The following is a 22,983-nucleotide window of genomic DNA, read 5'->3' as shown; positions in this document are numbered from 1 at the left end:
GCATTCGTAAGTAGCCATCTTTCCTGTTTCCTGGTGAAAATGTAGTCAATCTGACTAGTGTGTCCACCAGACTGGTTGGTGAACAGGTAACTAGCAGGTTTCCTGAAGTTAGTATTAAAAACCAAAACACATTTGCATCTCACAGTCTAGTTCCCTCCTCATTGTGGGAACCAAATCCATAGCCACCATGTATGCTATGGAAGCTCCCTGCATGTTGTCAAACATGCCCATTGAAGTCACCAGCCACAAAGAGAAGGTCTCTGTCATTTGTTGACGAGGTTTTCTGCATATATATATATATATATACACAGATATATACCAGGGGCATGCACTCTCAGGTATGCAAGGTATGCGCTGCATGCCTTCTTTGTTTTAAAGAAAATCCGTCCAGTTGTTTTAGAAATATTTTGTCTCCCCTTTCCCTCTCTCAGTGACTTGTACTTCTGCTTTGAGAAATGCTTTGAGAAGATTGCATGACACACACTCCCTCTCTGTCTGTGTTAGTTTGTCCTTCCTTCCTCTCTCTCTCTTAGTGACTCGATAAATTCAATGTGGCGTGTCATGCTTTGAGAAGACCACATGACACCCCCTCTCTCTCTTTGTTAGTTTGTCCCTCCTTTCTCTCTCCCTTAGTGACTTGTTTAAAAGATATGCTAGGAGGAATGGTCATTCATAATAGTTTGTACCCCCTTCTTCTCTCTCAGTGATTCGACAGTTTTAAAAATATGAAATATATCATATTACTTGGCATATCTCTGATGGAATTCTTAAATTTTTGTTTTATTTTTGTGGTATTTTAGTATATATTTTAATGTTATATCATTTCAAATTTTTATTACACCAATGTATTATAACTTTTAAATCTAAAATTCACTGTTTTATGTATCACATCCATATTTATCTATTTATATGTATTTTTATATATTATATATTTGGAATTTTTATATCCGTTTTATAAATGTAGAAGAATATATGTATATATTTGATTTTGAGTGTGGTTATTAATTATGTTCTTCTAGTTTCTGCCTCCATTTGAAATTATTAAGCGGTGCTTATGTGTGTGTATATATTGGATAATAAAATGAATGGTTTACACCTGGAAGCCAACTGGGAAAGCACTGTCACTTTCACAGTGATCGTTATATGGCAAATGAAAGACAGAAGATGGAATATATAAGAATTTATTTTGACACATCTAGCATCAATCCCTCACAGGTAGAACACTCAGTAATTGGTTCAGGAGCATCTGGCAGTGCCGGTGTATCTCTTTGGGTGATATATATATATATACACACACAGATATATATATATATACATATATATATATATACATAAATATAAATATACACACACACACACACACATACATACACACACACACACACACACACACACACACACACACACACACACACATATATATATATATACATAGAAGCCATAGTGATTAATAATGAAAAGGAATACTGGTGGAATGTATCAGTGAAGACTTCAGTAAAATGTAAGCACAACAGACCTGATATAATGATTTGGGATGAGGAAGAGAAACTGTGCACAGTTGTAGAAATTAGCTGCCAGCGGATGTTAACATAAAGCTGAAGATCAGTGAAAAAGAGAACACCTATGTTGAACTATTGAGAAATCTACATTTACTCTATTACAGATTACAAGTTCAGGTTTATACCTGTAATTATTGAGATCCTGGGATATATAACACACTGCCTAAATGCCAATCTTGAGAAATTAGTGCTTCTCAAAACCAGGAAAGAGAAAGCTAATTCACAGGCTACAGATCTAATCCATCACTAAAACTGCAAAAATCTGTGAAACTTCCGAGAAGTTTATCATTTAAATATATATGAGCATGCCTAGACATGTAACTACAAGCATGAGAATACATACATAAAACAAACAAATCTGCACATACATACATACAAATATACCCTGTTGTTGATGTTGAAATTCCAATGAAGGAACCTTGGATCTAGGTTAGAAACCAGTTCTTTCTCTATTGGCAAGAAATCTTGAAATAAACTGAATGACAGACAGAGAGACATACATACACATATATATGTGTGTATATACATAATAGTTGAAACAAAAGACGAGGACAGGTGTCTGAACACCAAGCAAGTGTATCAGTTTCATGCTCAGGAAAATGAAAAAGTCTTTTACGTTTCGAGCCTATGCTCTTCAACAAAAAGGAATAATAGAAAAATAAACAGAGAGAGAATATATGTACATAGTTACATACATACATACAAACAACATATATGTATGCTGGACTCTCCCATCTCCAAGACAATGTATGAGCATTCAGCTTTTGCTGAATGACCTGCACAAATGATTTGTTTATAGTGACCCATGGCCTATGCCAGTGCAGCATAGCCAGCCCATTCAAGAGTACCCTTCAATCATTGGTCAATAAACTGTGCTTGCGAAGACCTGTTGGGTCAAATGAAGTCATTGTCATGGCTGATGCCAGTACTGCCTGACTGGCACCCAGGCCAGTGGCATGTAAAAGGCACCATTCAAGTGTAGTTGTTGCCAGTGCCGCCTGAGTGGCTCCCATGCAGGTGGCTTGTAAAAAGTACCATTCAAGCGTAGTCGATGCCTGTACCGCCTGAGTGACCCTCATGCCTGTGGCACGTAAAAAGCACCCACTACACTCTCGGAGTGGTTGGTGTTAGGAAGGGCATCCAGCTGTAGAAACCTTGCCAGATCAGATTGGAGCCCGGTAGACTTCTGGCTTGCCAGTCCTCAGTCAAACCATCCAACCCATACCAACATGGAAAGTGGATGTTAAACAACGATGATGATGTTCCAATGTTTGTGCTGCACTGTATACCCCACATCAGATGTTGAAATGATCACAGGGCAATGTGAGATGAAGCGTTTTGCTCATGAACTCAATTGTTGCAGTGTCAAAGACTTTAGTACACTTTCAAACAATAATTTTTTGTATGGTTCACTCCAGTTATTTATGTAATGAAAAGTAATAAAAAATAATAATAATAATAATAATAGAACTACATTATCCAATGGCGAAGCAAACCTGTAAGTTTTTACTTTCTCTAATAACTTCTACAATCATATCCCTTTAAATCGTTGACATAATTCTCATGTGTTTTTATCATTCTTTGCTTTGCTGTTTTGATTTTCTTGTGGCGAAGTTAGCCGTTTCTTTCATTTCTTGTTCGCAAAGCTAACCATTTCTTTCTTCCATTTCCCTATTGTCCTTTTCTGCAAAGAATGTAACCCCCACCACCTAGCATAGGCTAGTCATTAGCAAGTTCAGACACCCGGCCAGAAGGATGCCAAGAAGCAGACCAATTTGGAAAAGAAGGATTTGGAAGCTTAAGGACCCTTCATATGGTCAGAGATTTAGGGACATCTTGAGAAATTTGATGAGAGGGAGAAGATGCAAACTTGTGACATAGAGAGCAACTGAGAATTCCTGTGAGACAGCTTGCTGAGTGCCCCAGACCAAATCTGTAGCTAGTGCAAAGTCCCTTCCAGACCTAGAGTAACATGGTAGTGGAACGATACTGTAGACAGGGCTATAAGAGCAAAGAAACAGGCCTGGAAGAGTGGCGGCAGCAGGGAACTGTATGAGATAGCCAGAAAGGAAGCTAGGAGACCAGTATATCTAGCCAAAGGAGAAGCAAAAAAGAGGTTTGCCTATGTTTAGCATCGTGAGGACCAAAGAACTGAAGTATTTTGGACTGCAAGACAGTGTGTGAGAGAAAATTGTGATGTTACAGGAGAGAAATGTGTCCGCATGAATGATGGTGCACTTGTATTTAATGAGTCTGCAAAGAAAGAGGTTTGGAGATGCCATTATGAAAGACTGTTGAATGTGGACAATGAATAGGATAGTCTGCCAAATGTTGACCCAACTGAGGGACGAGCTACCTGAATCAACAGTATGATGGTAGATAAAGCAACTAAGGACATGATGACAGGGAAAGTTCCTGGCCCAACAGGAATCACCGCTGAGATGTTTTAAATATCTGGTGGTGTGGGTTATGGTCTAGTCACTGATATTGTAAATCAGGTGGTTCATGAAAAAGTCATACCCAATGACTAGTGTAGCAGCACCATAGTCAACTTAGAAATAATTACAGAGGTATCAAATTGTTGGATCAGGTAATAAAAGCTACGGAGAGAGTCATAGCCCAACTAATTAGGGAGAGAGTTAGTCTAGATGAGATGCAGTTTGGGTTTGTGCCAGGTAGAAACACCACTGATATTTCTGATAAGGCAACTGCAGGAGAAATACCTAGCCAAAGATAAACTTTTGATCCCCCGTCTGGTGGTCAATGCGGAAACTAGGGATAGACAAGTAAGGATTTACCAAGGTTTGGTGCTCAGCCCCCTCACAGTCCTCCAGCCAATAACAGAAGAATTTAAGACAGGCTGCCCCTGGGAGCTCCTCTATGCTGATGACTTTGCTCTTATAGTTAAATCACTACCTGAACTAGAGGAGAAGTTTCAAGTATGGAAGTAAGGTTTAGAATCAAAGGGCCTTAGCAAAAACTAAAGTCTTAGTAAGTAGGAAAGCAGACAAATCACAAATCCCTTCAGGTAGGTGGCCCTGCTCAATCTGTAGAAAAGGTGTAGGCAGAAACTCCATAAGATGGTGCATCTTATGGAGTTTCTGCCTACACCTTTTCTACAGATTGAGCAAGGCCACCTACCTGAAGGGATTTGGATACATAAAAGGTGCAGCAACATCAGAGGAAGATTAACAGGAAAACTAACTTTTGTATGTGGAAGGCGCACAGGTACAATAAACACTGAAAATGCGCAGAAAATAGACTCCATCAACTGCCAGGGGGGCAAGGGAGAGGTAATAGATAGCTTCCATTATTTAGGTGACCAAGTTAGTAATGGAGGCAGATGCTCCAAGAGCATAGCTGTGAGAATAAGATTAAGCTGGACAAAGTTGAGAAAGCTCCTACCCCTGCTAGAAACAAAGGGCCTCTCTCTCAGAGAGGAAGACAGATTGTTTGATGCCTGTGTGCAAACAGCCATGCTGCATGGCAGTGAAACATGGGCTATGATAGCCAAGGACATGCATAGTCTTGAAAGAAATGAAGCCAGTATGCGTTACTGGATGTGCAATGTCAGTATGCATGTTCGACAGAGTGTAAGTATCTTGACAGAAAAGTTAGGCGTAAGAGGAATCAGATGTGGTGTGCAAGACAGACAACTGCACTGATGTGGTCATGTGATGTGTATGTATAAGGAGAGCTATGTAAAGAAGTGCTGATCTCTAATTGTGGAGGGAACCTGTGGTAGAGGTTGACCCAGGAAGACATAGGGTGAGGTGGTGAAGCATGAACTTCAAACTTTGAGCCTCACAGAGGCAACGACTGGTGACTGAGACCTTTGGCAATGTACTGTGCTTGAGAGGACCTGTAAAGCCAAGTGAATGTCGGGCTTGATGGAGGCCAAGTGGCTGAGTTCCTTTCAAGCATTGGGCCCCACAAAGGAAAAGTGAATGGGTTCCATTTGAGCATTGGGCTACACGGGGGCAAAGTGACTGAGTTTCTCTCAAGCATTGGGCCCCACAAAGGAAAAGTGGATGGGTTCCATTTGAGCATTAGTCTACACGGGGGCAAAGTGACTGAGTTTCTCTCAAGCATTGGGTCTGACAGAGGTAAAGTGGCTGAGTTCCTTTCGAGTGTTAGGCCACATGGCAGCAAGGTGTCTGAGTTCCTTTTGAGTGTTGGGCCTCACAGAGGCAATAACCAAGACCTTCGGCATTATGTCATGCTTGAGAAGAAGACCCATCAAGCCAAGCAAAATCACAGCTATAGCCGATACCAGTGTCACACAAAATGGCACCCATGCCAGTGACATGTAAATGCACCCCAGTGTCATGCAAATGGCACTTGTACTGGTGGCACATAAAAGTACCCATTAAACTCTCAGAGTGGTTGGCATAAAAAGGGCATCCAGGCATAGAAAATCATGTCAAATCAGACCAGAGTCTGGTGCAGCCTTCCAGTGTACCAGCCCAGTCAAACCATCCAACCCATGCCAGCATGGACAATGGATTGATGATGAACTTTCTCTTTGTAAGGAAGTAGAATGTAATTTGTAGGAGATTCAGTTAGTATTCTGGCAATTCAAACAACTACATACAGGTTTTCATGCTTGTTTGTTAGAATAGTAGTTTATACAGATGGATACCTATCCAACTTAATGAGTAGAATGCCTTTTTTTTGTCCTTTGTGAGCAAGGCTCTCTAGCACAAACAGTATTATTTAAAAGGGACAAATAGCAAGAGCTAAATTTACAACAATGTAATCAGTTGTCTATACTTAAATTCTATGACACTGTGAATTTGTAAAAATGTTTGTTACAGACATACATAAAAAGTGCACATATGTAATTCAAATTGTTAAATTTGTTAATTAAACTTATGGAAATCTATCTGATTTATAATTTCCATAAAATCTAATAGTTTCATTTCATCTTGGAACATAAAACACGTCAGAGCAAGAGAGAGAGTGAGAGAGAGGAGAAAAAAAGAGAAAAGAAAAAGAGGAATCAAAACTAAATGAATTGATTCCTAGATTACTATAAAGCATTTTGACTTTATTACCTTAAGTTACGTAAGTTTTGTGAAGTAATTTCAATTACAACTCAAATGCAGCACTTTATCAATAAGTTTATCATGGAACATCAATCTAAGGAATATGCTGTTTTTATCTACAACAGAGGTAGTCATAAAGTATTTTAAAAGGGAGAGAGCTGTGGAGTAAAGTTAGCTCATAGGGAGATGAATCTGCCATTTGATTTTAATTCTTAGTTCTAGCCTTTGTTTTTGTTATTTATTTATTTATTTTTTTGCAATTAATATTTTGAGGTAAGTCATGGAAGTTGTACAAGCATATTTCTCTTCCCTTATATAATAAACCAAATTATAAAATATATTAGCCTTTGAAAATATTAATACATTAGTAAGAAAATAAGGAGTTTACTGACATATCTAAGCCATCTTATGAAAAGTATGAGGAAAAGGAAGGGATGAAAAAGAAAGAAACATAAGGTGAGTACTATAGAAGGGGAAGAAATAAAAGGCGTTGAATGATAATGGTAATAACAGTTACAGAGTAACTGTTGGGAGGAAATGAAAAAAAAATTTAAGCAAACCTGTTTCCTGAAACATCCATGACATGAAGTTCCTTCAAATTGCCCAATTCTTGGGGAAGTCGAAGCAAGCGGTTATCTCGCAGAGATAAAACCCCAAGTTTGGAACATTTTCCAATCTAAAAAGAACAGACAACAGTAAATCATATCTACAGCAATTTTCAAAAAAGCAAAGAAATAAGTCACGTATATGTTTAACAATTCAAATTAAGATTAACAATAAAACTCAGTACATATTAAAGCAGCAGCTTATAACATAACAGGGAGTATTTCTTAGTTCATTAGATGAGGCAGAGCAAAACTGCTAAAGCATCAGATGAAATGCCATAATTTATTTGTTCTGTCTCTTGACAGAATGAGATAAAATGCTGATGAGGTTAATTTTGCCTATCGATCTTCTGGAGTTGATGAAATAAAGTACCAGTTGATTACTGCGGTTGATTTAATTGACTAACCCCTCCTACATATTTGTAGCCTTTTACTTTTATTAGAAATGGTTATACAATGATCAATAGGTCCATTTGAATGTTTAAAAAGCAACTTATCTTATAGAATAAATCCAGCACACACACACACACACACACACACACACACAAACAGAAACAACATTTACAGCAACAATGAGAGATGCATGAAAATGAGGAACAGAAAGCATCATTAAAAGCAACCAAGACAACAACCATCCCAGCCACAAGAGACAGAGCAGCTACAGCAACCATTCATGAACAAGCCCCTTCAATTATACATCATCATCATCATCGTTTAGCGTCCGCTTTCCATGCTGGCATGGGTTGGTCGGTGCAACTGGGGTCTGGGAAGCCAGAAGGCTGCACTAGGCCCAGTCTGATCTGGCAATGTTTCTACGGCTGGATGCCCTTCCTAACGCCAACCACTCCGTGAGTGTAGTGGGTGCTTTTTATGTGCCACCTGCACAGGTGCCAGACAAGTCTGGCAAACGGCCACGGTCGGATGGTGCTTTTTACGTGCCACCGGCACGGAGGCCAGGCAAGGCTGGCAACGGCCATGATCGGGTGGTGCTTTTTACGTGCCACCAGCACGGAAGCCAGTCAGGGCGGCACTGAAAGGAAAAGTTATCTGAAAGTTAAAGGAAAATGAAGAGTTTATTTTAATTTGCTTCAGTCATTAGACTGAGGCGTCACCCTGAAGGGTTTTAGTTGAATGAACCAACCCAAGTACTTTTTTTAAAGCCTGGTGTTTATTTTATTGGTCTCATTTGTTGAACTGCCAAGTTACAGGGATGTAAACACACTAATACCAGTTGCCAAGAACAAACACAGACAGACACACACACACACACACATGATGGGCTTTCTCCAGTTTCTGCCTACCAAGCTCACTCACAAGGCTTTGGTCAGTTCAATGCTATAGAAGATGCTAACTGAAGGTGCCACGCAGTGGGACTGAACCCAGAACCATGTGGTTGAGAATCAACCTTCTTACCACACAACCACACCTGCGCCTATGTTTGTGGGCAAAATTTTAACAACAGGTGAGGGCTTTGGTGCACTCTCCCCTTCCAAAACACTACAAGAGAAAGTACTACTAAGAACTACATAATGGTCAGACTTTCCATCAGTTACAACAAGAGTTCCAGCTGACAAGTGTTCAACTACACTGACAATATGCTGTGTTTTAAGAAAGCATTGGCCACATGCTGTGGAACATTCTAAAAATTTATTGAACAGAAAAATTTTGGAGGACTTGAAAAGTACAAAGGCCCTGAAAAAGAATAAACCAAAAATTAGGTTAAGTGACTGACCCTCTTTTTTTTATTTTGTTTGTTTCTTTCCTTCCTCCTGAAATAGCAATATTGAGAATAGGATGTATAAATGCTCATGGTGGAGAGACAGGGAAGCCGGGACATCTGATCAGTTATCTCATGTTACCATGTAGGAATGCAGTAGCCATTAGTGAAACCAGGACTTCTAAAACACAGTAATTTACCTATCTTTTAGAAGCCTATGTGGCCTAAGCCACTTATCCAGATTAAGTGAAGTAGGCCTGGATTAAGTGGTATGGCAGTGCTGTTTCAGAATGGCCTTGACATAAAGGTGAGTGCAGTTTTTCTAATCCTGGTTGATAGACTGATACCTTTGGATGTAAGCAGCAATAAGGGTGATAATGCTGCCTTCAGACTAGTGGCTCTTTATGATTCAACAGCCAGGTTTCTTTAGTCTTCAATGTTAATGGGAAGACTATATGGGAACAATGGATAGGAGAGTAGGGTGCAAAATCCTTGAAAAAAATCTCTAGCACAGCCAACTGCCTGACAGGTTTTGCCCCAATTCCCCTAATGTGCTAATATAGGCATGATCAAAATCATAGTGGATCATTTAGATAGGATTTTTGTCAGGTTTGCAAATAATTTAGTATAAGTTGTCCACAGCTTCACACCACAAATTCGTAACCTTTACAATCATTTTAGCAAGACAAATAGACAAGGACCTGGTTACAGGAAAATGAATGGTGCAAGAAGATTTCAGGGATTTGACTATGCACTAGTGAAGTGGAAATTGACAGGGGCCATCATCAACAACAGTTGATGGGTTTCACTATAATGAAAAGTCAGAGAAGCATTTTTTAGTTGTAACAATGAAATAGAAGAAAAACTAGTTTCATAGAGGAGATATTGTAAGAATAGTGCTAGTGGCAAGAATGGCCCTTTGACCATTACTTTGCAGTGAAATATAAAGGGTGCCGTCCAAGTGAAACATGTGTGCATGAAAGCTGTCGGTTGGACTCAACTAATGAAGCTGTAACAACAAAGTTAGAATTAAGTGCAAGATGGATTGCAACAGGCATGAGCTTTCTAGTTTCAAACACATGAATGTTGCTTTCCTTCCGCACTTTGACAGCGTTTTCAAGGAACAGTGGACTGAGATAGTGGACTGTCCTTTTCTAAAAGCTACACGGCTTAAACAGAAGTACTAAGAAGCTACTCACAATGTACAATGTATACCATCCTAAAAGTAATACTGACAGGCTCTACCTACCTGAAAGGAAGGTTGCAGAGGATTGCTAAACTGTGTTGTATGTAGTGAAGGAAGAATAGTATGCACAACTAGAAATATCAAACAATAAATGAAACAGTAAGAGCATTCAAGAACAGGCGGTAAAACAACAGAATAAGTAGATGGAGAAAAATGGAATTACATAGCCAATTTATGCAACAAATCAAGGATTTTGGAACTAAAGAATGCTCGTTGTGGCTGATAGACAGAAAGCAAAAATGAGAAATGAAAGATCTAAATATAGTTGCTTAGGAGCAAGAAATTAGAATGATAAAGACAAATATTGATAAAACTCTGTCAGAGAGCAAACACAGAATCTGTGGAAAAGGAAATGAAAGTATTGACCATCTCTTAAATAAATGCAGTAAGCTAGCATAGAAAGAGTATAAGCACAGGCATGATTGTGTCAGAAAAAAGTGCATTGAGATGTTAACTAAGTGTGTGGATTCAAAGTAGCAGAAAAGACAGATGAATCTGAACCAAAGGCTGTGATATAGAATAATAATTACAGGATTTTATGGGATTCTGACATAAAGACTGAACAAGAAGATTAACTATGATCATAGTGGACAAATAAAAACAAATAGTGTAAGATCATAGATGTTGCAATACCTTATGGTAATAGAGTGGATACCAAATAAGTTGAGAAATATCAAGATCCAGCCTGAGAGATGAAAACATTGCAGAAGACTAGTACCTAAGCGTCTGAAGAATACTGGAATTGAGACCTGCAGAAAAGTGCATTCCTGTTTTCTGCAAACATCTGTAGTGTACACTCTAGTGAAATTCTTCTGCCTTTTATTATATATATGTACATTTGAATGTAGCAGATAACAGCTAACCTTTGGCTGCTATTTGGACCCTGTTGTCTCTTACTATGTTGCACCAATCTGCAGCGTATAATCAATCGGAGCTCTAAATAAGATCACATGAGACAATCTGTTCACAATCCAACTGTTCCTTATAAAAAATATATCATCTTCTCCTTGACTTGTGGTCTTTGCTTCCAGACCTTTTAAGGTCTAGCCACTGACCACACAAGACACAGCCAGTTCCAGCGACAATGCCAGATGACCTGTCCAACAGCATTACAAACCTCCATCTTCATCACCACCATCATCTTCTTAACATCAACGTCATCTCTATATACACAGCTCAACAAGCGACTTGCACAGGTTCCAATACTGCACTATTTGTTAATTAATTCAGCATGGTTAACAACAAATATACAACCTGTGAGAACTCCTGTACAAGTGACCCAGGCAGTAGCATTACAGCCACAACTTCATACGACATGTACCGCAATTCCAGCTCTGCATCATCGCCGCAACTTCTTGATACAATATTTCAACTACCGTCTGCTATTGACTACGAACTGGTATTCTTCATTCTTGGTCTATGAACATTCGTCTAGCTTCTCATTATAAACTCTTTCACTGTCCTCTTTATTGCTATTTTTATATGCACTCAACACACATGCATCATCCATGCCTATACACATACGCTTTGTTCTCATGATGGCCTGTCTATTATGCTGTATACATGGCGCACACACAGACATACACATTAACATACCAATAAATCTTCTCTTAAACATTCTACTCAGTTGTGCGTCTCTTTCCCCTCTGGTATTATTCCAGCCTTCTGAATGGAGTTGTCATTAAATGGTTTCACCATGTGAGACTTTGGCCATCTATAAATCCTAAGATTCTTGAGATCTGAGGAGACTGTATGTCACCAAACCTCAAGACAACATTATAGTATGTAATCATTTTAATAACATCATCATTATTATTATTAAGGTACCAATATGACAGAATTGGATACTGGACAAAGTGCTTAACAGCATTTTGTACAGTGTGCTTACAATCTAATTGCAAATTCTGCTGAGATTGTCCTTGCCTTTCATCCTTTCGGGATCAGCAAAAAAAGTACTAGTGAAACATTAGACCCCTCTCCCCAAATTTCAAGCCTTGTGCCAAAAGTAGAAAGGATTATTATTATTATTATTAATATTATTATTATTATTATTAAAATGGCAAGCTTGCACAATTGTTAGCACAAAGGACAAAATGCTTAGCAACATTTCTTCTGGCAATTTACATTCTAAATTCAAATTTCATTAAAATCAACTTTGCCTTTCATCATTTCGGGGCCAATAAAATAAGCCAGTTGAGCGCTGGGGTCAATGTAATTAACATCTTTTATACCAAGACAAAACAATGTACATGATAATACTTCCAATCAATTAAGATCAGAAGCCACAAGAGCCACTGTCTGGTACTGCATCAGGGCATTTATCATTATTATTATTGAGTGAGAGAGCAATGCATGCCATGAAAGTGACACTAGGGTACACCAGGTATATGCATCACAACCATATGTGCATAGCATGGTGATCTCATATCAAGATAAACAGCATGTGACCTTGCAAGTGGAGCCCTGTTAGAATTTTCTTCAGATCAAGTAGCCCATCATACTCAAAAGGTTCCCGAATAAAGTTTGTTTAAGGATGATGAACAAAACACCCAAGTTTCCAGAGGTGAATTATTCAAACCCTAAAGAATCCTTCTCAACCCATGACTATGATGTTCCCCCACTACTGCTTCTGACCAGAGATGCATATATCATCAGACACTAAGGGAAATGTTCAACTGGTTAAGGTCAAGCAACTGACAAGCAAATCTGTGGTACTGAGCAGAATAATTGCTGCAGTCCATCTTTTACACCAAAACAAAACATGTAAACACTTCCAATCAGTTAAGATCAGAAACCATGAGAGCCACTGCCTGGTACTGCATTAGGGCATTTCTAACACTGACACAAGAAAACAAATTTTAAAGGAAATGTGTAGTGAATCAATTCCAGTATTTGATTGTTACTGATTTTATTGATTCTGCAAGAATGACACGTAAAGTAGACCCTGGCAAGATATAAACTCAGAGGGATGTAATTAAATTCAGCAAGCCATTTAATCAGGTACTGTGGCATTTCTGCCATCCTCAAATAATAATGATGAAGGTGATGATAATATAAAACCTGTTCTGATAAAACTAAAAACATGTACCAACCTCTATAGGAATATCTGTCAGACGGTTGCGGTCTACATTGAGATTGTTCATATTTCCCAATTTCCCAATGGTTATTGGCAGTTCCTGAAAATGAAGATAACCAATATCAGTAGGTGATGTGTATATTGGAGTGTATAAGTATGAAAGAAAGCTTTAATATATATATATATATATATATAGAGAGAGAGAGAGAGAGAGAATTTAAGTTGTTTATTTATGTATTTAAAGTAAATATTACACTGTCATTCTTACAATCAAAGAATAACAAATCCCAATCATTTTCTTGACTGTTGACTTTAAAAAATATCTAAAATCTTATGTTGAAAGATATTCAAATTGATTCACAGTACAGAAAGTGAGAGCCATTTTGACCTTTTCGCCCATTTTTTACTTCATTCTTATTTCATAATTTCATTTTGTATACTCTTTTACTCTCTTTTACTTGTTTCAGTCATTTGACTGCGGCCATGCTGGAGCACCACCTTTAGTCGAGAAAATCGACCCCGGGACTTATTCTTTGTAAGCCCAGTACTTATTCTATTGGTCTCTTTTGCCAAACCGCTAAGTGACGGGGACGTAAACACACCAGCATCGGTTGTCAAGCAATGCTAGGGGGACAAACACAGACACACAAACACATACACACACACATATATATATATATATATATATACATATATACGACAGGCTTCTTTCAGTTTCCGTCTACCAAATCCACTCACAAGGCATTGGTCGGCCCAAGGCTATAGTAGAAGACACTTGCCCAAGATGCCACACAGTGGGACTGAACCCGGAACCATGTGGTTGTTTAGCAAGCTACTTACCACACAGTCACTCCTGCGCCTATTTGTTTTTTTTTGTTATCATAAGTAAAAAGTTTCAGATAATTAAAATATTTCCATGTTAACTTATAAAGAAAGGCTTTTTAAATAGGTTGACTATGACAAATCGAATAAGGCAATTTGTATACCAGTACACAACACTGGTTGCAAGAAAAGTTTAATAACATTGCAGTTAATAGTAACTCTTTAACTTTAGTTATTGTAAGTTTGTCTAAATAAGTTCATCTCAATATTGTAAGATCATTTAAATAACGAGAGGGATAACAATTTGCTGTGTTGCAGGGGCACTTACAGTCAAGAAATTCTCAGTCAGAATCATTTCTTGGAGAGATTCACAACTGAAAGAGGAAAAGAAATACAGTGAACATAGTATAAGTATATATAATACATAGATAGTATATACAATAAACTCTTTATTTTTCAATAGTATAAATTCTGAAGTGATAACTGAAATTCAACTGAAAAAAATGCTTAAAACTGAATCATATCTTGTAAATAGAGAAACATGGCATACAAAGCACTTGATGGGCTGGTTAGAAGGAGAAAAATTGAAAGGACAGTATATATAGATTCATTGACTGGAGAACAATGGGCAGTGGTGGTGTATTTCATAAATAAATTCAGAGAATGATTATAGCATTCAATAACACTGCTGCTTATCAGAATTAAGTATATGGAAAATGGGTAATATTGGCATCATGGGCAAGATGCAAGAGGCAGTTTTTCATGTTTAGTTTGGATTGTAGAAGGGTAGTGTTTGGAAGATGTCTACACATAGAGAAATGACTCCAGTTCAACAGAAGCTGACTGTCAAAAAAGTTATTCATTCAACTTGAAAAATTACTTGTAAATAGAGAAACATGGCATACAAAGTAGTTGATGGGCTGGTTAGGAGAAAAATTGAAAGGACAATATATAGATTCATTGACTGGAGAACAATGGGCAGTGGTGGTGTATTTCATAAATAAATTCAGAGAATGATTATAGTATTCAATAGTTGACGTATATCTAAGTAAAATTTTGAACAGAAACGAATTGATGAACTTACTTTCCTATCTGTGCAGTTAATGTTGCAAGTCTGTTCTGGTCACATTTCAGAATTGACAGCTTCTTTAAGAAACCTGAAACAGAAAATATCAATGAATGTAAATAAAAATATGTACAAAATATTACATAGAGTTAAAATGATTTAAAACAAAAAACATAAAGATATTTAGCAGGAGGATGCGGAACGCAACAAAAATATTAGTTCTCTAGAAAATAAAAGTTAAAGAAAGCAGCAAGATTTCAAAAATAGTTGCTGAACACATTAGTCATCAGGTAGAACAAAATAACTGGCATAGAAAAATTACAGGTGCCTTATCTAAAACATGTTTTTAAATATATAATGGAATATCATTCATAATCTTTTATTACAAAATCAAGCTTATCAAGTTAATTAAGCTAACAAAAATATGTGTATATTTAACTTTAAAAAACATTGTTGGAAGATTTTACTGGTTTATGCTTGCTACCAGTCAGAAGAAATAAGAAAAATGAAAGAGTAAAACACAGCTAACAAGAATGTACCTCATTTCAGTTTCAACCGGTTATCACTATCAATAAGCCTAGAGTCAGCCTCTTTAAAAAGCCTTTCTTTAAAAATTAACATGGAAATCTTTTAATTTTCTGAAGTTTTTCACTTGTGAAAACAAAAACACTGTCAGTAATGACTGATGCATACTATAATTTCTTTCCATTAATAATAATGGAACATATTTTATACCACTGTATGAAGTGGTATCAAAAAGTTCCCAGACTAGTTATATTTAATAAAAAAAATAACTTATTTACGTAAGTTTTAACATCATCTCCTTTGAAATAGTGACTTTGTGCTACAATACAGCAGTCCCAGCATTCTCACCACTTTTGGAATCCGGCCTGGAAATTGTTTTCCATGAGTTGAGGATCTTCTGCGATTCGCTCTGAATCTCAACAATGGTGTTAAAATGGGAACCTCTAAGCAACCTTTCCATCTCAAGGAAAAGATGGAAGTCGGCAGGTGCTAAATCTGGTGAATAGAGAGGATGCAGAAGCAATATCATGTCACTTTTGGTGAGAAACTCACAAGTGAGGAGAGTTTGGTGACAGGGTGTATTGTTATCATGAAAAATCCTTTTCTTCATGCTCCACAGATCTGGTTGCTTCCACCGAATGTCCTCCCTCAAACATTTCAAAAGATTGCAGTAGAACTCTCAATTGACAGTCTGGCCCTGGGAAACAAATTCTTGATGCACAATACCATGGATATCAAAAAAACAATGAGCATGTTCTTGACTGAGCTGCAGCTCAATGGAGATGAAGCACCCTTCCATTGTGATGACTGGTGCTTCATCTCAGGACCCTCGACATGAAGAATGAGTCATCAACAACACATTGAAAAAGACCTTGACAGACTCAACACGTTCTTTCTGCTCAGTGGTCAGCAGGTGGGGGGACAAACCGTCGTATATATGTATGTATATATATATATATATATATATATATATATATATATATATATATATATATATATATATATATATGCGTGTGTTTGTGTGTCTGTGTTTGTCCCTCTAGCATTGCTTGACAACCGATGCTGGTGTGTTTATGTCCCCGTTACTTAGCGGTTCGGCAAAAGAGACCGATAGAATAAGTACTGGGCTTACAAAAGAATAAGTCCCGGGGTCGAGTTGCTCAATTAAAGGCGGTGCTCCAGCATGGCCACAGTCATATGACTGAAACAAGTAAAAGAGTAAACATCAGTGATTTGTCTTCAGATGAAGATGTTGATAACGAAAGTGATGAGAATGACAATATTCAAAACATTACAGCAACATGATTGAAAATTACATCCACCACAATTCCAGATTTTACAAAAAAGACTGGTCCACAACACAATCTTCCTCCTGATCCTCAACCATTGGACTATGTTACTTTTACTGGAAAGGTTTTTTTGAAACCGTTGTGGAGAAAACAATATATATATATATATATATATATGGGTAATTAGCACCAAATGAGTTTGTGTTTGTTTCATCAACAATGTTTCTATCTAGATATTAACCCCATGACAATGGTTTCTTTTTATCAAGCAACTAAGTTGCATTGACAGTAATCATCTCGGCTGAGATCAGCAATTAGCGTACAATGGTTTGTCATATTTACATCAACCACTTTAACAAGTTTACAGTGGTGATTCATTCCATTGCCTGCAAGTGGCAATGGTAATCGCACCCATTTGAGGTCAGCCCTCAGTGTATGATAACGTTCGGTGTATATTTACATCAACCGCTTTAGTGCAAGTACTGTTTATTTGCCTAAACTATATCTCTGTGCAGGACACTCATGCAATACTATTCCTGAATAAGATCACCCGACAGCATAAGTCAGATTAACTTCATGTATTTACAATCACATGAATTCAAAAACTGACTTTAGAGTTTAAAACAGAGTGTCACACACACAATGGCATATCACATTGTGAACAATGGTATCTAGTTTCATTATGTTTCCATTTTGCTTTACATATTGTGCATCTCTTTGAAGCATTTATCTTCTTAGCAGTGGGTGGAAACAGTTGTGGAAATGTCCATGTCCCTTCACCATGCAGTGAGGACAGAGTTCAGCATTGGGATGTCCATGTGTTCCGTACTTTGGCAGGTCTGATGCTTCTTTCATTTCATGGAACTATAGATTCCTGAATGTCAATCCATCCTCCACATCACTAAGTATCTGCCAAATCAAATGTGAGTTCATAACACACATGTCAACTATATATAAGAAAATGTTTTTGTACCATTTCACAAACTTTCTCACCGATTTGTGTGTCATCGACAGTTGACCTGAGTAATTGACCCCACCCATCCCTTCATTGTATGAAACAATTACACTTGGTTTCATTATGGCATTACTGTCCATATCTTGTTTCCTAGTGTCCTTCAGGCTTGCAGAATGTATTGTGGGTAACATGCAGACACTTTTCTTGTCATGCCACACTAGAGCAAGAATGCTACTATTGGTACATCACTATGCTGTTTCCTCCTTTCAAAGTTTTATCTTGTGAAGATCAGGCAGCATATTTTTACTGTGCATCCTCACAGTTCCACAGGCATTGGTCCTCCTTGCCTGCAGCTGCAGGAAGAGGTTTGGACTGGAAAATCAGTTGTTCATATAAATATTGTAGCCTTTGTCAAACAAGTTTTCATTCAGCAACAACACGGCATCAGTTGAAGCTAGAGTAGACGCTGGAAGATTCAATCTGTCCTGACAAGTGTAGATTTTGTAATTTCATGAGTACCCACAGGCTCTACTAATTGACTGACATACTTTATAAACCTTGACTCCAAAGCAGGCACATTTGGTCAGGTTGTATTGTTTGAATCGGAGCCTTCCCTTGAATTTCCACAAACTCTCATCCATAAAAATGTCCTGTGTGGGGACATACACCATTCTGAAATTTTCAGCCACTTAGTCAACGATAAGACATATTTTGTGCTGCCTGTCATCCTGGTTCTCTCCTGAGTTGAAATGTAGATTTTGAAGAAGCACCAGAAATCGATCACATGGCATCATTTCTAGAAAGAAAGGCGCCAACATGGCTGGATCCCAATCCCAATATGATGCCAGAGTCAGTTTCTTGATGATGCCCATCAGTATCAGGAGGGCAAGCAGAACTTTGATTTTGCCCCCAATGGTTGGAAACCAATCACCACCATGCCCAGGTCTGACATGCTGGGAATGGTTTTCAGCATAGTCATTTGTTTCATCCACTATATACTGAAATCATTTCATCCGTCAAAAGTTAGTGGAAGATTTCCAATGGTGAACTTCCATATTCAAGGTTTGCCTTTATGCCAGGCATATCAGTAAATCCATACCATAAGATGAAATTGTCTCTTGCATGCCACAGAACATTCAGTTGTCCAAGGCCATTCACTGCTGCCCGCCTGTACCTTTGATTCATCAGTATATCATCATTGCTATTGGAATCATCTGATTCTGAACTAGGAAAATACTTTAGTCCGTTTGGCTACTCGCCTTCGGCTTCTTGTCCTTTGGCAAAAGTGCATTCGGCATCCTGTCCACACATGTTAAAATAAGCCAGTTAAACCTCATTAAAAAAAATTAGAACATAAAATACCAAGATTTGGCACCGTAAATTGTTTACTTTAATAAAAGATTTCTACAGGAGAGTTACAGCTGAATCAACAACACTGGTAACTAAGATTTCCTCAATCCTAGAAATATACTATTCAAAGTAATATTTATGTCACAATAGCCTAATCCACCTACCTCTTTCTAATACCTAAAAAAGGTATTATCATGAGGTAGGAGCGAGTCATTAAGTATTTGATAAAGCTTTTGTTATATTGCAGATTGAGTATATTTTCTCATGGACCTCAGAAATGACTTAAGTACACTCTTTTTATTGGAACGTAAAATGAATACATATAGGTTCAAGGTTAGACTTTCTTTAGTCAGGTTGTATTGAGATATTACTTTATTATAACAAGTAAATTGTAATATTTTCTACTCAATAAGAATTTGTATGATTTACCATATGAAAAAGCTGATGACAAATCTATCAATAACAAGTTCTATTTAACAGCATTTCTCTTGATGAAAGTTCATAACTAATATATATTCCAAAGGCAATTAATGATTTCCTGAATTATTGTCTAATACAAGTAAATCAATACCACAAGTTAAAATTTGTTGATGTAACAGAGTGAAAATGTAGAAGGAAAACATCTTAGTATTTCACAAATTTAGCATTTCTACCATCGTCATTTTATAGAAAGAATTCCTGTATTCCCATCTCCCCATAAAAAAATCTAAAATGTACTTTTCCTGACCTCATATATACTTCATGCTTGTACTAGTGAATTACTCCATCTAAACAGTATTTTATCTTCTGATTGAATAAATTGATCTGCTTTGAAAGCATGCCTCTTTCCTTTACACATATTTGTGAATAAATAAGCTAATGCTGCAAAGTAGAAAGCTTGAGATCCAATCAACATACTTGGTACCATCTATTTGGTTGAATGGGTACTGGAGAGGAAAGTAATCTTTTGTAACATATATACAGGGGTTGGACAAAATAATGGAAACACCTTAAAATTTCAAACAAATTAATTTTAATATGGGGTAGGACTGCCTTTGGCAGTAATTACAGCTTGAATTTTACGAGGTATGGACTCGTACAAAGTTTCAATTGTTTCCAAAGGAATTTTTGTCCATTCTTCAGCTAAAACAGTCTCCAGTTCTTGTAGTGATGATGGTAGAGGATACCAACTCATTACTTCTTTTTCTGAAATGCACCATAAATGTTCAGTGATATTGAGATCTGGGGACTGTGGTGGCCAGATAAGATGTTCATCTTCACTAGACTGTTCCTCGTGCCATTCAGTAACAATGTTAGCTGTATGAATTGGTGCATTATCATCCTGAAAGTTTGAGTTTCCCTCCAGAAACAGTTCGCAACCATAGGAATGAATTTGATCGGATAAAATGCTTAAATAGTCTTGACTATTAATTCTGCCATGAAGGGAAACCATTGGGCTGGCAGATTTCCAAGATATAGCTCCCCAGATCCTCACGATCCTATCCTGTGTATAAGAGTCTGACGGTCCCTATCTGAAAGTTTGGGTTTTCTTTTGGAGTTTTGTTTTGATGAGGAGGTTTTTTCCCTCTTTCTCAAAGGCTGTCATTACTTTTGAGACAGTACTTCTTGATACACCAAACATTTCGGCTGTTTTCGTTATGCTAGTGCCTACCATACAAACACCAACAATTTGACCTCTTTGAAAGTCTGACGGATCTGTCATTTTAATGAATTTTGATTACCTTTTACTGACAATATCGGAAAAGAAACAGCAATTTTAGCAAAACATATTAAGCAACACTAATAATAAATCAAAAAACATAAAAATAAACAAGCTTTTGATGATTTTATGGATATTTCAAAATTATTATGCTATGAATGCTAGGTGTTTCCATTATTTAGTCCAACCCCTGTATATGTGTATATATATATATTTGTGTTGTATGTGTCTGTTGGGGTGGAAGAAGCTATGGGAGCTAAAAGACAAATTGTATGAAACAATGTGTAAGGATTTTGTATGTTGTATGATATAGTGATATGAGTATTGAATACTAACCTTTCATACAAACCGATACATTTCTTTCTAGAAACTGGAGAGAAATGTGTCAAATTGCATGAATGGCCCCCACCAAAAAGTATAGTCTGTAAAAAAGAGAGAAGAGAGAGAAGCTTTTGATGATTTTATGGATATTTCAAAATTATTATGCTATGAATGCTAGGTGTTTCCATTATTTAGTCCAACCCCTGTATATGTGTATATATATATATTTGTGTATGTATGTGTCTGTTGGGGTGGAAGAAGCTATGGGAGCTAAAAGACAAATTGTATGAAACATGTGTAAGGATTGTCATGTTGTATGATATAGTGATATGAGTATTGAATACTAACCTTTCATACAAAACCGATACATTTCTTTCTAGAAACTGGAGAGAAATGTGTCAAATTGCATGAATGGCCCCCCCAAAAAAGTAGTCTGTAAAAAAGAGAGAGAGAGAGAGAGAGAGAGAGAGAGAGAGAGAGAGAGAGAGAGAGAGAGAGAGAGAGAGAGAGAAAGAGAGAGGGGGGAGACTGAGTTTTGAAGGGATTGAGGTCTTTGCAAGAGAAACAACTAAGCTGGTATGAATACATGGTGCAAAGAGAGTCTGAATGCTAATATTTGATGGTGCAACATGTGTTTTCTTCAGATCACAAATAAGGCTGAGTAAGACATGAGCAAATTGATGAGATCAGATCTCACAAACAAGTCAATGCAGGATTAAAGCAAGAAGCAATATGCTGTATAGAAGAGCTGCTGCAATTGATATTAAAAAGATGTCCTAGGTTAAGGCATGAAGGTTATAATCTTTCATCAACTATAAAAGCAAGAGGACTAATGATTCTGTAATGAATAATTTTGATCATGAAGTATTAAAAACAACTAGCTATTTATTGGGAAGGCATGTGGCTTAGTGGTTGGGGTATTCAGTTCACTGTGGTAAAGTCAGGAGTTCAATTCCCGGCGACATGTGAGACTTTATTTTCACATTGCTCGAGTCCATCAGCTGGCGAAAATGAGTAATACCTGTATTTCAAAGGGCCAGCCTTGTCATACTCTGTGTCATGCTGAATCTCCCTGAGAACTACGTTAAGGATACACATATCCATGGAGTGCTCAACCACTTGCACGTTAATTTCATGAGCAGGCTGTTCTGTTGATCATATCATCTGGGACCCTAGTTGTTGTAACCAATAGAGTCTTCCTATTACTGTTGTATAAATATTATGTAAGTAAATATATATACTCTTTACTCGTTTCAGTCATTTGACTGCGGCCATGCTGGAGCACCGCCTTTAGTCGAGCAAATCGACCCCGGGACTTATTCTCTGTAAGCCCAGTACTTATTCTATCGGTCTGTTTTGCCGAACCGCTAAGTGACAGGGACGTAAACACACCAGCTTCGGTTGTCAAGCAATGGTGGGGGGACAAACACAGACACACAAACACACACATGCATATATATATATATATATATATATATACACATATATACGACAGGCTTCTTTCAGTTTCCGTCTACCAAATCCACTCACAAGGCATTGGTCGGCCCGGGGCTACAGCAGAAGACACTTGCCCAAGATGCCACGCAGTGGGACTGAATCCGGAACCATGTGGTTGGTTAGCAAGCTACTTACCACACAGCATGTATCTTTAGTTTTCTTTTTTGTTCCTACAAAACATTTTCAGGGCACAAATGTATTACAGTAC

At 37.5% G+C, this 22,983-nt stretch overlaps 1 protein-coding gene across 10 annotated transcripts in view; it reads right to left on the bottom strand.

The window, feature by feature from the left end:
• The window catches only part of LOC115209683 (protein scribble homolog), a 458,170-nt gene that overhangs the window by 298,202 nt on the left and 136,985 nt on the right, over positions 1–22,983 (bottom strand). For all 10 annotated transcript variants that reach the window (XM_036501621.1, XM_036501616.1, XM_036501617.1 and 7 more), the window contains exons 8-11: positions 15,158–15,230; positions 14,402–14,447; positions 13,268–13,351; positions 7,168–7,283 (exon numbers count right to left, since the gene is read on the bottom strand). In XM_036501621.1, the coding sequence (XP_036357514.1) occupies positions 7,168–7,283; positions 13,268–13,351; positions 14,402–14,447; positions 15,158–15,230 (319 nt within the window). The remainder of the gene's footprint in view (positions 1–7,167; positions 7,284–13,267; positions 13,352–14,401; positions 14,448–15,157; positions 15,231–22,983) is intronic.

This window comes from Octopus sinensis, linkage group LG3 (assembly GCF_006345805.1).
Source record: "Octopus sinensis linkage group LG3, ASM634580v1, whole genome shotgun sequence".
In the NCBI taxonomy this organism is placed as follows: Eukaryota; Metazoa; Mollusca; class Cephalopoda; order Octopoda; family Octopodidae; genus Octopus; species Octopus sinensis.
The sequence above is the reverse complement of the archived record's forward strand: the minus strand, read 5'-3'. Positions and strand labels throughout refer to the sequence as shown.